Source organism: Coregonus clupeaformis, chromosome 23 (genome assembly GCF_020615455.1).
Source record: "Coregonus clupeaformis isolate EN_2021a chromosome 23, ASM2061545v1, whole genome shotgun sequence".
In the NCBI taxonomy this organism is placed as follows: Eukaryota; Metazoa; Chordata; class Actinopteri; order Salmoniformes; family Salmonidae; genus Coregonus; species Coregonus clupeaformis.
In genome coordinates, this window is record NC_059214.1 from 16,097,012 (window position 1) to 16,112,193 (window position 15,182).

The 15,182-nt window shown below is 43.7% G+C and overlaps 1 protein-coding gene across 1 annotated transcript in view; it reads right to left on the reverse strand.

Moving 5' to 3' along the window:
* Nucleotides 1-4,489, reverse strand: part of LOC121536654 (sterol 26-hydroxylase, mitochondrial) — a 28,684-nt gene extending 24,195 nt beyond the window's left edge. Inside the window, exons 1-3 of the mRNA XM_041844066.2 lie at nucleotides 4,247-4,489; nucleotides 3,413-3,603; nucleotides 2,471-2,670 (exon numbers count right to left, since the gene is read on the reverse strand). Of these exons, the coding sequence (XP_041700000.1) occupies nucleotides 2,471-2,670; nucleotides 3,413-3,603; nucleotides 4,247-4,489 (634 nt within the window). The remainder of the gene's footprint in view (nucleotides 1-2,470; nucleotides 2,671-3,412; nucleotides 3,604-4,246) is intronic.
* Between the last annotated feature and the right edge of the window lie 10,693 nt (nucleotides 4,490-15,182).

Here is a 15,182-nt window from a genome sequence, read left to right on the forward strand (position 1 = left end):
CACACTTGGCACATCTTTTTTTTACTTTGCACAGAGCCGCTTTATATCCCATTCTTTGCCATTTAAAACACCTTCATGGAGGTGGGACAAACTCTAACAGTGAAAGCCAGGAAGCCCATCTGTACTTTCTTATGCAAAACCTTATCAAACATTGAGTACTGACAGGCTTTCACTTCTCTGCCCCTCTTTCTTACTGAACAGCCTTTTGGCTTCAACCATAATGCCCGCCTCTACATTTTATTTTATATCATCTATGGACATAGATAGTGGAACCCCAGAAATGACCCTCCCTCAGCTTAGCCGAAGCTCCAGGGACACAACTTGTGATTTTCTTCCCATTGAGTTTTCATTTTCAGATTCTTCCCTTGCTGAACATGGTCTGCACAGAATATTAACAGCCTACCATTACCAATAAACCGGGCTAATGTGACTTCACCTATCTCTTTTTTTTAACGGCATTGGTTAATCGAATAGGGTGTAGATGAGACCCTGTGGTCGCATCAAACACGATTACAACTTTAATCTCCGACACATCATTACTTTAGTTTTCACTACCTTCACCCTCTTCACGCTCTCAACACTAGAAGTGGCACTGCTGTCAGCAGCGCTTATAGCAGGGCCATTCTGTTTCCGTTTCCTTTTCACCACAGACCATCCAGGTCCTTGACTTTCATCATCCCGACCCATCAGAACTATCATCCATGTCGACCACAGTCCAGCACAGCTGTTGCTAGAGACCACAAACACGTTTTCCCTTTCCGAAGATTCTGACAATGTCTGTAGCTCCGGATTGTGAGAGAAAGATCACGTATTTACCTGATTTGTTTAATTAATATGCTTAACAATTGTAGAGACATTTATTAACTACCAATGCAGTGCTTTTCATAAGGATTGTTCCCTCTAGCTCCCCGCAGCTGGTCTGAGCGTGTAGTCAAGGACATGAGATAGAGATCAACTTGAGGAGCAGATAGACCTGTATTGTTTCAATTTCTCTTTGCTTCTGAGTAACCTGGTCACATGGCATAAGACAAAGAGCCTCAGAGTGACCACAGTTTTTCAGTTCATCCTGTCTTTTACTATCTTCCAAGGGCACAGCTGTGTGGAGACATGGGCAGTAATGGAGCTAACGTTATCACTTGTTTGTGCGCTATGACCCGATACACATAGCCACAAGAAGAAAACAAGGTAGCTCATGATCTGCCGGGGAAGGGTGGAACCAGCCATGACTAATCATTTTTAGGTCCACTATATAAGACGTCAGCATTTCCTGTTCGTTGGGCTCTCACTCTATCCACTTGGTTGTGTGGGTATTGCGACCAGCTCCCTTATCGATAAGTTATTTTAATAAAGTTAATATCCTGATTGGTGGTTGACTTTGTATCTCCTCATTATTGATTAAAATATCCACCACAGGATTCAACGTTGTCTAACGCTCAAGCTCGAGTGGAAGTTAATTCTGTAGTTTGTCCAAGGGAATCAATTTCAATCGCAATGTTCTTTTGTCCAGTTGAATGCTGTTTGATCCAGTCAATTTATCCAGTGAGATATTTAGAATGCTCCTTTATCCGATGGGATGACACATTGGTGGGATTGCTTGTCCGATGGAATGAAGACCTTCAGTTCTTCCACTGCTTTGTCCGCTAGCTGTGTTGTATCTGTGTGCATCTTCTCTTTGTCTTGTTATATATCGTTTACTAGCTGTGCAATCTCTTCCACATCGGTAGACACTTTCCACACTTAGACACTCAAATTAATATGATATGTTACGTTTAGCATGGTTACATAAGACAGAAGGTTACTTAAGGCAAAAACAAAAGGAGGGTGGTTGGTCGGGGTGGATGGGTGAGCGAATCTCATCACGGACAACTTTAGCAACTTTGCAACTACTTAGCATGTTAGCTAACCCTTTCCCTAACCCTAACCGTAACCCTTTTAGCTAACCCTTCCACTAACCTTAACCCCTAGCCTAGCTAACATTAGCATTAGCCACCTAGCTAACATTAGCAACAACAAATTCGAATTCGTAACATATCATACATTTCACAAATTGAAATAGTTGAAAATGTTATGCATGGAGATAGCCTACATGAGCCTCATACATGCTTATAATTAGTTATATAGCATTATAAACTGGGTACTTCGAGCCCTGAATGCTGATTGGCTGACAGCCGTGGTATACCACGGGTATGACAAAACATTTATTTTTACTGCTCTAATTACGTTGGTAACCAGTTTATAAGAGCAATAAGGCACCTTGGAGGTTTGTGGTATATGGCCAATATACCACGGCTAAGGGCTGCATCCAGGCACTCCGCGTTGCGTCTTGCATTAGAACAGCCCTTAGCCATGGTATATTCTCCTTGTGCCTTATTGCTTAATTATACCTGATTCTTTATAATTTAACTTAAAATGAACTAGAAATAAGGGTGAAAGAATCGTCCCCTCAACACAGGCAGGATTTCCCACATACCCTCCAGAGAGAATCGGTAGAGCTCATTGGACAGGTTGGTCACAAGGTCTCCCGACGGGCTTATCCGGCGCAGGTGGTAGATCCTCTTGATCAGGTCGCTGACCACCTCGTTGACCACATCTCCGTACTGCACCGAGTCTTTGGGGTGCAGCATGCGCTTGTTCAGCACAGTCCGCAGCTTGTACCACTTTTCCCCTTCCCTGTCAGGAAACACAATATCTCAGGCTCTGCATTACACACTCACAGCACATTCACAACAATAACAATAAGGCAGGATAATACATTTGGATTAGTTGGCACATATTGGAATATAGCACGTTAATGCTCTTATGTAAGCGGCTCATTTATTTGGTTTTACTGTTTTTGAGCATCCGATTGATTCACATGACTGGACTTTGACCTACAAAGGGTCTTGCAGCATTTGGAGTTCATGGAACACAACTGAGGAAATGTAGTCAGAATGGCTGCCGTGCTTATCTATTTGAAACATCTATGTTGGTATGCATATCAAATCTCACTAAGATAGATGGCTACTTAGGCCATGTAAGATGGATGTAGGCTCATACAGTTTGATGGTTCCAAAAGGATACTCCCAGTGCAAACTGTGCTGTGTTAGTCTTAGGTCATGTTTCCTGCCTTGCACGGCCTATGGAAATGTATAATGACACAGCCTTTCTGGATCACTATTGATCACTATCTGTGGCAATCGCTTTCATGACAGAGCACTAGTGTATCAATTACGTCCCTGGGTGTGATTATAAGACATGTACACTAATGTGACTGTTTTCCATTTCCCACTGCTATGTCCCTCTCTTATGTGATCTCATCACTGCCCGCCATCAGATGGCAAAGCTATCAATTGGTTGAGGCAAAAGACCAGCATTGCACAGGGATGTCATTGTCACCACCTGTCAGGAGACAGTGGCCATCCCTGGGCCTTACTCAGTAAAGGGGCCGTAGCCGATGCCCCTCAGGTCCCGGTACTCTGTCCAGAGGGACATGTCTCCTCGGCTGGGGAACTTCTCATCCTTCCTAAGTAGCTCCTCCAGGAGCTCCACACTGTTGAGGGCGATCGAGTTAAAGCTGCCCGTGCCCACTTTGTACATGGGGCCGTACAGCTGTTTCTCATACACCTAGTACAGACAGACAGAGAGACAGACAGAGACAGAGAGAGAGAGAGAGAGAGAGAGAGAGAGAGAGAGAGAGAGAGAGAGAGAGAGAGAGAGAGAGAGAGAGAGAGAGACTAGTATTCGTGGAGGAAGAAAAACTCAGGGTGTTACATACAGTGTACTTTATAGTACACACATTTCTAAACATCTCTACCATTCAGGATGTTCCACATTGTTATGTAACTGAATATATCACAATTATGGATTGATATTCGGAAATGGGGTCAACAAACCCCTCGACATGCATTCTGGCAAAATAAATTTAAACCGCTGCCCTTTTGTAATGTCAATGGAGATGGCCCTTGGGATAGCATTTCCAAAGCAAAGACAGCTCTTGGAGAAGGTAAACACTGCATGTCAGAGAATACCTGTTATGCACCCTAACTGTCTCTGTGGGTCAGCTCTGTGACTAAACACAAACGCCTCACACAGATCTCATGTTTCAACTCTAGTTAGTGAGCAGTAACAGAGAAACACAAAGTAAGGTCCCAGAAACTTACTGTACCCAAAACATAGAGAGGGGTAAATATCAACAGCCACCATAGAAAACAGAGAGCACACTTAGAAAACACACATTTCCATAGAGGGCATAGCCTTTTTACTGTACCTGTAGCTCATGTAGACGGTTGTAGTAGCCTTTGACAAACATTCTGTACAACATCTCCCAGGTTTTGATCCTGGGGAGGTCATCCGCGGTCCGATTCTTACCCTGGGAGGTGGATGGTAGGGTGTTGGAGGGAGAAGGGGTGCCCCCTACCCACCTGGTGCAGACCAGATCTTGGGCTTTGAGGCACGGCAGGAACCAGCGGCCGCTCCTCTGCACCACACTCTGGGCAAGACGGACGGCCATGATGGGAGCAGTAAGATAAATGTCTAAAAACACAGGGCTCCTGTTTCACCAGTGAGAATGGGGAGGGGCCATGTCCTTGGGAGCCTGGGGAAGTTAACCCTTCAACTCCAACACTGAAGAACAGGAGGGAAGGCTCTCTTGAAGAGCAGCCATACTGGAAGAATGTTTACTTGGAACACAGAAATAACTAGTCTCTCTTGACAGATGGGTTGCCTCCCACAATGTACCAATGTTCCAGCATTGGTCTGGGATTTCCAAGAATAAGAAATAACAGTGAATGCTGAAATGGAGAATGTGTTGAAACATTTAAAATGTCATATCAAACTGATATAATAAGGAAGTTAATAACAATGAATGTTAGATTAAAATGAGTAGTGTATTTTCTGGAACACACTTTTGTAGTCTAGTGAATCTATTTTAAACAGTGTAACATTTGTTTTATAAGGGATATTGGCCAATCATGTTCTTGAGTGACTTGTATTTCCTTGTTCAAATAGAAAATACGAAAGCAATTATGCATATAAATAATTAAATATATATATATATATATATATATTAATTAATTACGAAAATATATATATATAAATCATGTTTTTTATAGCATTTTTATTTTTCTACCTTTTTTCAGTGAAGGTATAGTTCAGAAAAAAGTAATGTTGATACAAATGAAACAATATTATAATAGAGTAGTATCTTGAGCAATTCAAACAGCTGCCTAGCAGAATGTGCAGCTGACTGAAAACCCCCTGGTTCGATTCCAGGCTGTATCACAACCGGTCGTGATTGGGAGTCCCATAGGGCGGCGCACAATTGGCCCAGCGTCGTCCGGGTTTGGCCGGTGTAGGCCGTTATTGTAAATAAGAATTTGTTCTTAACTGACTAGTTAAATAAAGGTAAAATAAAACATTTAAAAAATGCAATAATACATTTCACATAAAACATTTAATGGGACATACATTTAGAATTGATTTGTGTAATCATATAGTATATAGTATAACACAGCACTAGTAGCTTATGGGACATAGCTTTTTTGTTCATAAAGCAGTAGTATCTGTCAAGTCTTTTGGTGACTAACTTGATCTTGTTCCCTCTTTCCTCTGGCTGTTATTTATTTTCCTTTGAAGCAGCCTGCATCTTTTCACCTCAGAACTCTAACACACCGTTGTATAATCAATATTAAGAATTGTATACGTTATGTATTAGGTGTGTAGTGCTTTTTTAATAAGAGTATCTGTGTCTTACCTTTAGCTTTTCTTTGGCTTTACCTCAGAGTAGTCAGCATCAGCCTGAGGAGGACAAAGCTTCAAGGGGCATTTCTACATTGGGAGCCCAAAGCCAGTAGGGGCATCCTCCCCGGCAGAAAACAATTAATTTCAAAATTTCAATGCATGATTTTGGTCAACATTGAGAGATTAGAACATTGAGAGAACAGATATTTTTCAGGTAACTTGCACCTTCCCACCTGCCACAGCAGACACTGCCAATACTCAATTACAGTACCTACTGTGGATTTCTCTACTCTGGAACATTCTCTACTCTCTACTCTGGAACACATACACTATATATACAAAAGTATGTGGACAGCCCTTCAAATTAGTGGATTTCGCTATTTCAACCACACCTGTTGCTGACAGGTGTATAAAATCGAGCACACAGCCATGCAATCTCCATAGACAAACATTGGCAGTAGAATGGCCTTACTGAAGAGCTCAGTGACTGTCAACGTGGCACCGTCATAGCATGCCACCTTTCCAACAAGTCAGTTCGTCAAATTTCTAAACCTTCCCCGGTCAACTGTAAGTGCTGTTATTGTGAAGTGGAAACGTCTAGGAGCAACAACGGCTCAGCCGCGAAGTGGTAGGCCACACAAGCTCACAGAACAGGACCACCGAGTGCTGAAGCGCGTCGCGCATAAAAAAATGTCTGTCCTCGGTTGCAACACTCACTACCGAGTTCCAAACTGCCTCTGGAAGCAACGTCAGCACAATAACTGTTCGTCGGGAGCTTCATGAAATGGGTTTTCCATGCAAGCTTAAGATCACCGTGCGCAATGCCAAGCGTCGGCTGGAGTGGTGTAAAGCTTGCCGCCATTGGACTCTTGAGCAATGGAAACGCGTTCTCTGGAGTGATGAATCACGCTTCACCATCTGGCAGTCCAACGGAAGAATCTGGGTTTGGCGGATGCCAGGAGAATGCTACCTGCCCCAATGCATAGTGCCAACTGTAAAGTTTGGTGGAGGAGGAATAATGGTATGGGGCTGTTTTTCATGGTTCGGGCTAGGCCCCTTAGTTCCAGTGAAGGGAAATATTAACACTACAACATACAATGACATTCGGTGCTTCCAGCTTTGTGGCAACAGTTTGGGGAAGGCCCTTTCCTGTTTCAACATAACAATGCCCCCGTGCACAAAGCGAGGTCCATACAGAAATGGTTTGTCGAGATCGGTGTGGAAGAACTTGACTGGCCTGCTCAAAGCCCTGACCTCAACCCCATCGAACTCCTTTGGGATGAATTGGAATGCCGACTGCGAGCCAGGCCTAATTGCCCAACATCAGTGCCCGACCTCACTATTGCTCTTGTGGCTGAATGGAAGCAAGTCCCCGCAGCGATGTTCCAACATCTAGTGGAAAGCCTTCCCAGAAGAGTGGAGGCTGTTATAGCAGCGAAGGGGGGACCTACTCCATATTAATGCCCATGGTTTTGGAATGAGATGTTCGACGAGCAGGTGTCCACATACTTTTGGTAATGTAGGGTACACCTACAGTGTATTGTCAAAAACCTCAATACCCAACAACACACTAACGGAAAACTGTAATTTATACGGTCATTTTAGGTGTTATCAACAGTTAATTCTGAAACATTTTACTGCAGCATACTGTCAATTATGGTGAATTGTGGGAAAATTACTGTATTTCGAATAGTACTGTAATTACACCCCACAGAATACAGTACTGTATCTTTGGAGTGCCAAAAACCTTTTGACCACTAGTGGGTGCATGGAATTGTTGTTTCCGGTTCATTAACATTTTGAGGCATGCCTTGTAAGAGGCCTCTAGAAGTACAAGTGATATAAAACACCAAATCCATTAATATGCTGTAATGTGTAAACACTTTATCTAGCAGCCAACCTGCTTGCACCAATCCCTTGTAATTACAGTTAAATACTGTCAAATACAAACCCCTCCCCTCAATGAATTTCATTCATACATTCCGATTACGGTAGCATTGACCTTTTTACAGTATAATACAGTCAATTGTATTGTACTGTGTGTCATTACACAGTACTTGCTTTAATACCGTATTTATATTACAGTAGGTGTACTGTAATATGAAATACTGAATTTTACTCGCCACAGAGCTGCCTGTAATATACTGTCAAATTCATGGCAAACCCTTTACAGTTTAGACTCTGACCTGTCTAATTAGCCAAACTGATTAAAGAATCCCACAGTAACCAAACACCCTTACCCTCACCCTCTCACACACACACACGCACTGAAGGGAATGTAGAGAAAAACAAATAACAATTTAAAACATTTGTATATTTCCTGATCAATATACCATCTATAAATTTTTCGACTCATAACGATCCATTTTTGTTTCTGCAATGGAATGAGAAGCAGTGGTGTGATACATTACATCATAAGGTGATAAATCATAAGGCCTATAGACTGTCTTTCTTAACCATGTGAGCCAGTGAGGCTGTGGGTGACGGGACCTGAACTGATTCTACCTCTGTTCAATGGTTTCCTCCGTTGTCTGGCGTCGATCTGAGCATAGGTCACATCATCCCTGGCTACAGCTGCATAACTATATATGGAACCCAAGGGTTCTATATGGAACCAATTTTGGGATCTATATACAGTAGAACCTTTAGGGGTGAAATGATGCAAGCAATATAACCCTTTTTGGTTCTAGCCAGAACCTTCTTTAGTAAGAGTATACAATTTAACGTTTTCCCCTGTCCTTTTACAATCTAGATGAGATCCATGTGAGAGCTACAGATGTCAGGTCTTAATTTTATCACATGGCCTCCTCGCACCAAGCCTACGGTGTGCGTCGCCAGCCCGGTCCGGCCTGTCCCTGCTCCTCGCACCAAGCCTACGGTGTGCGTCGCCAGCCCGGTCCGGCCTGTCCCTGATCCTCGTACCAAGCCTACGGTGTGCGTCGCCAGCCCGGTCCGGCCTGTCCCTGCTCCTCGCACCAAGCCTACGGTGTGCGTCGCCAGCCCGGTCCGGCCTGTCCCTGCTCCACGCACCAAGCCTACGGTGTGCGTCGCCAGCCTGGTCCGGCCCGTTCCGGCTCCACGCACCAAGCCAGGGGTGCGCATCGTCAGCCCGGTCCGGCCCGTTCCTACTCCACGCACCAAGCCAGGGGTGCGCATCGTCAGCCCGGTCCGGCCCGTTCCGGCTCCACGCACCAAGCCAGGGGTGCGCGTCGTCAGTCCAGCACAACCCGTGCCTGGGTCACCGGTACCTGGTAAGGTCAACTGCTCCACTACGGAGCTGAAGCTAACCGCTCCTGCTACGTCCAGTTCAGCTCCAGCCAGCGGGGCCAGACCGGACCAGGGGCGCTATGGGGGGTTTATTGGAGGGTGGTGGGCAAGGCCGGAGCCAGAACCGCCGCCGAGGAGGAATGCCCACCCAGCCCTCCCCTGTTTTGCTCTAGTTGAGGTGCGGTCGCAGTCCGCGCCTTTAGGGGGGGTACTGTAACACCCTGGCTCTGGGACTCTATATGTTGAGCCAGGGTGTGTTCTTTCTATGTGGTGTATTTCTATGTTGGGAGTTCTAGTTTGTTTATTTCTATGTTGGCCTGAGTGACTCCCAATCAGAGGCAACAAGTGTCAGCTTTTGGCTGGTTGTCTCTGATTGGGAGCCATATTTAAACTGTCTGTTTTTCCCTTTGTGTTGGTGGGTTCTTGTTCCGTGTTGGTCTATGTTACCTAGGACGTTACGAGTCGTTTGTTGTTTTTGTTTACTGTCCGTGTTTATCGCTAATGATAAATAAACATGTTCGTTCATCACGCTGCGCCTTGGTCCTCCTCTCTTAACGACGATCGTGACAACGTAATAGGGGTTTTATTTTCTCCACCCAACACAAGGTACATCATGAACAACGACGGGGACGAAGCCCAAAACAAACACACATATATATATATATATATAACACAGGGATGTGACCCAAACAAAAGTGTGTAAACCTCTAAACAATACACAGGACGAGAACCATAATAACAAGAGCACTATCTGTAAACAATACACGGGACGAGACCCGTATTACCAAGCGCACAATAAACGGTACTCACGAGACCAACGGACATGGGACAATAATCAACAAGGACAATGGGGAACAGAGGGCACTTATAATGGAATGAATCAGATCAGTGACGCCTAGAAGGCCGGTGACGTAGACCTCCGGAGCTGGTGAACGGAATGAGTAGCAGTACCAGGGGGATTCGTGACAGTAATTAACTATTGATTAAATGATCATGGTCTTCCACAATTATGTTTAATCAGGTGTTACAGCCGGTCTGGAACAAAAACCTGCACATCCCATCCTGCAGCCCTCCAGGATCAGATGAATAAAGACCAATCTTTTCAATAATTCAATAATTAAATGCGATTGAGTTCAATAAATCAATAATTCATGTAAATTAAATTATCACATGGCAGGCTAATTGAGAGAAAAAAATAGAGATCAGATTCATAGCTTTACATGCTTCATAGAGTACATTAGATCAGAGCTTGAAGTTTAAAGTAACAAATGGACTGACCATGCCAGTGCTACAAAGGTACAGTGCCTTCAGAAAGTATTCATTTTGTGGTGTTACCACCTGAATTCAAAATGGATTCAATTAATTTTTTTCTCACCCATTTACAAACAATACCCCATTATGACAAAGTGAAAACATGTTTTTAGATTTCGTTGCAAATATATTGAAAATGAAATACAGAAATATATCATTTACATACACTACCAGTCAAAAGTTTGGACACACCTACTCATTCAAGGGTTTTTCTTTATTTTTACTATTATTTACATTGTAGAATAATAGTAAAGACATCAAAACTATGAAATAACACATTTGGAATCATGAATATAACTCAAAATATATTTTATATTTGAGATTCATCAAATAGCTACCCTTTGCTTTGATGACAGCTTTGCACACTCTTGGCATTCTTTTTCCACGTTTTGTTACGTTACAGCCTTATTCTAAAATGTATTAAATAAAACATTTTCCTCTTCAATCTACACAAAACATCCCATAATGACAAAGTGAAAACAGTTTTTTTTAAATGTTTGCAAATTTATAAAACATAAACAGCAATATCTTATTTACATAAGTATTAAGACCCTTTGCTATAAGAATCAATATTGAGCTTGGGTGCATCCTGTTTCAATTGATCATCGTTGAGATGTTTCTACAACTTCATTGGAGTCCACCTGTGGTAAATTCAATTGATTGGACATGATTTGGAAAGGCACACACCTGTATACAGTGGGGGAAAAAAGTATTTAGTCAGCCACCAATTGTGCAAGTTCTCCCACTTAAAAAGATGAGAGAGGCCTGTAATTTTCATCATAGGTACACGTCAACTATGACAGACAAATTGAGAGAAAAAAATCCAGAAAATCACATTGTAGGATTTTTTATGAATTTATTTGCAAGTTATGGTGGAAAATAAGTATTTGGTCACCTACAAACAAGCAAGATTTCTGGCTCTCACAGACCTGTAACTTCTTCTTTAAGAGGCTCCTCTGTCCTCCACTCGTTACCTGTATTAATGGCACCTGTTTGAACTTGTTATCAGTATAAAAGACACCTGTCCACAACCTCAAACAGTCACACTCCAAACTCCACTATGGCCAAGACCAAAGAGCTGTCAAAGGACACCAGAAACAAAATTGTAGACCTGCACCAGGCTGGGAAGACTGAATCTGCAATAGGTAAGCAGCTTGGTTTGAAGAAATCAACTGTGGGAGCAATTATTAGGAAATGGAAGACATACAAGACCACTGAAAATCTCCCTCGATCTGGGGCTCCACGCAAGATCTCACCCCGTGGGGTCAAAATGATCACAAGAACGGTGAGCAAAAATCCCAGAACCACACGGGGGGGACCTAGTGAATGACCTGCAGAGAGCTGGGACCAAAGTAACAAAGCCTACCATCAGTAACACACTACGCCGCCAGGGACTCAAATCCTGCAGTGCCAGACGTGTCCCCCTGCTTAAGCCAGTACATGTCCAGGCCCGTCTGAAGTTTGCTAGAGTGCATTTGGATGATCCAGAAGAGGATTGGGAGAATGTCATATGGTCAGATGAAACCAAAATAGAACTTTTTGGTAAAAACTCAACTCGTTGTGTTTGGAGGACAAATAATAATAATAATAATAATAATAATAATATGCCATTTAGCAGACGCTTTTATCCAAAGCGACTTACAGTCATGCGTGCATACATTTTTGTGTATGGGTGGTCCCGGGGATCGAACCCACTATCTTGGCGTTACAAGCGCCGTGCTCTACCAGCTGAAAGAATGCTGAGTTGCATCCAAAGAACACCATACCTACTGTGAAGCATGGGGGTGGAAACATCATGCTTTGGGGCTGTTTTTCTGCAAAGGGACCAGGACGACTGATCCATGTAAAGGAAAGAATGAATGGGGCCATGTATCGTGAGATTTTGAGTGAAAACCTCCTTCCATCAGCAAGGGCATTGAAGATGAAACGTGGCTGGGTCTTTCAGCATGACAATGATCCCAAACACACCGCCCGGGCAACGAAGGAGTGGCTTCGTAAGAAGCATTTCAAGGTCCTGGAGTAGCCTAGCCAGTCTCCAGATCTCAACCCCATAGAAAATCTTTGGAGGGAGTTGAAAGTCCGTGTTGCCCAGCGACAGCCCCAAAACATCACTGCTCTAGAGGAGATCTGCATGGAGGAATGGGCCAAAATACCAGCAACAGTGTGTGAAAACCTTGTGAAGACTTACAGAAAACGTTTGACCTGTGTCATTGCCAACAAAGGGTATATAACAAAGTATTGAGAAACTTTTGTTATTGACCAAATACTTATTTTCCACCATAATTTGCAAATAAATTCACAAGAAATCCTACAATGTGATTTTCTGGATTTCTTTTTCTCATTTTGTCTGTCATAGTTGACGTGTACCTATGATGAAAATTACAGGCCTCTCTCATCTTTTTAAGTGGGAGAACTTGCACAATTGGTGGCTGACTAAATACTTTTTTCCCCACTGTATATAACATCCCACAGTTGACAGTGCATGTCAGAGCAAAAACCAAGCAGAGAGGTCAAAGGAATTGTCCGTAAAGCTCCGTGACAGGATTGTGTCGAGGCACAGATCTGGGGAAGGGTACCAAAACATTTCTGCAGCACTGAAGTTCCCCAAGAACACAATGGCCATCATTCTTAAATGGAAGAAGTTTGGAACCACCAAGACTCTTCCTAGAGCTGGCCGCCCAGCCAAACTGAACAATCTGGGGAGAAGGGCCTTGGTCAGGGAGGTGACCAAGAACCCGATGGTCACTCTGACAGAGCTCCACAATTCCTCTGTGGAGATGAGAGAACCTTCCAGAAGGACAACAATCTCTGCAGCACTTCACCAATCAGGCCTTTATGGTAGAGTGGCCAGACAGAAGCTACTCCTCAGTAAAATGCACATGACAGCCAACTTGGAGTTTGCCAAAAGGCACCTAAAGACTATCAGACCATGAGAAACAAGATTATCTGGTCTGATGAAACCAAGATTGAACACTTTGGCCTGAATGCCAAGCGTCACGTCTGGAGGAAACCTGGCACCATCCCTACGGTGAAGAATGGTGGTGGCAGCATCATGCTGTGGGGATGTTTTTCAGCGGCAGGGAATGGGAGACTAGTCAGGATCGAGGGAAAGATGAACAGAGCAAAGTACAGAGAGATCCTTGATGAAAACCTGCTCCAAAGCGCTCAGGACCTCAGACTGGGGTGAACAGTACAACGACCCTAAGCGTACAGCCAAGACAACGCAGGAGTGGCTTCAGGACAAGTCTCTGAATGTCCATGAGTGACCGAGCCAGAGCCCGGACTTGAACCCGATCTAACATCTCTGGAGAGACCTGAAAATAGTTCTGCAGCGACGCTCCCTATCCAACCTGGCAGAGCTTGAGAGGATCTGCAGAGAAGAATGGGAGAAACTCCCCAAATACAGGTGTGCCAAGCTTGTAGCGGCATACCCAAGAAGACTCAGGCTGTAATCGCTGCCAAAGGTGCTTCAACAAAGTACTGAGTAAAGGGTCTGAATATTTATGTAAATGTGATATTTATGTTGTTGTTTTTTTATATAAATTTGCTACAATTTCTAAAAACCTGTTTTTGCTTTGTCATTATGGGGTATTGTGTGTAGATTGATGAGGGGAAAAAACAATGTAATCAATTTTAGGAAAAGGCTGTAATGTAACAGAATGTGGAAAAAGTCAAGGGGTCTGAATACTTTCTGAATGCACTGTATATGATGGGATGTATGGACAGTATGTGGATAGGCCTTGACTACAATACGGTATATACTGTACATAGAGTATGAAGTGAGTAACAGTATGTAAACATTATTAAAGTGACCAGTGTTCCATGACTATGTACATAGGGCAGAAGCCTCCAAGGTGCATGTTAGAGTAATCGGGTGGTAGCCGGCTAGTGACAGTGACTAAAGTTCAGGGCATGGTACTGGGCGGAGGCCGGCTAGTGTTGACAATTTAACAGTTTGATGGCCTTAAGATAGAGGCTGTTTTTCAGTCTCTCAGTCCCAGCTTTGATGTTCCTGTAATGACCTCGCCTTCTGGGTGGTAGCGGGGTGAACATGCCGTGGCTCAGGTGGCTGAGGCCCTTGATGATCTTCTTGAACTCCACTTTGTCTCTGTACTGACAATTTGTCTGTTTGATTGCCTTACGAAGGGCATAACTGGACTGTTTGTACTCAACTATATTCCCAGTCACCTTGCCGTGGTTAAATGCTGTGGTTCAAGCTTTCAGTTTTGCGCGAATGCTGCCATTTATCCACAGTTTTTGGTTTGGATAGGTTTTAATTGTCACAGTGGGAACAACATCCCCTATACACTTCCTGATGAACTCAGTCACCATGTCAGTGTATAAGTCACTTTTACTCTCGGAGGAAACCTGGATCATATCCCAGTCTGCGTGATCAAAACAATCTTGAAGCATGGATTCCGATTGGTCAGACCGGGTACTTCCTGTTTGGGTTTCTGCCTATAGGAAGAGAGGAGCAGGATGGAGGTGTGATCTGATTTGCCGAATGGAGGGTGGGGGAGGGCCTTGTAGCTGTCCCGGAAGGGAGAGTAGCAATGGTAGCAATGGAGAGTTTTTGATGCGTGAGCGGCGCAGGCAATGTGTTGATAATACGTTTGTAGCGTTTTCTTAAAATGTGCTATACTAAAGTCCCCAGCTACAATAAATGTGGCCTCAGGATATGCGGTTTCCAGTTTGCACAAAGTTCAGTGCAGTTCCTTGTGAGCAGTTGTGGTATCAGTTTGAGGGGGAATATACACGGCTGTGACGATGACCAAAGAGAAATCTCTCGGGAGGTAATGCGGTCGGCATTTGATTGTGAGGTATTCTAGGTCGGGTGAACAAAAGGACCTGAGTTCCTGTACATTACATTTACATTTTAGCAGACA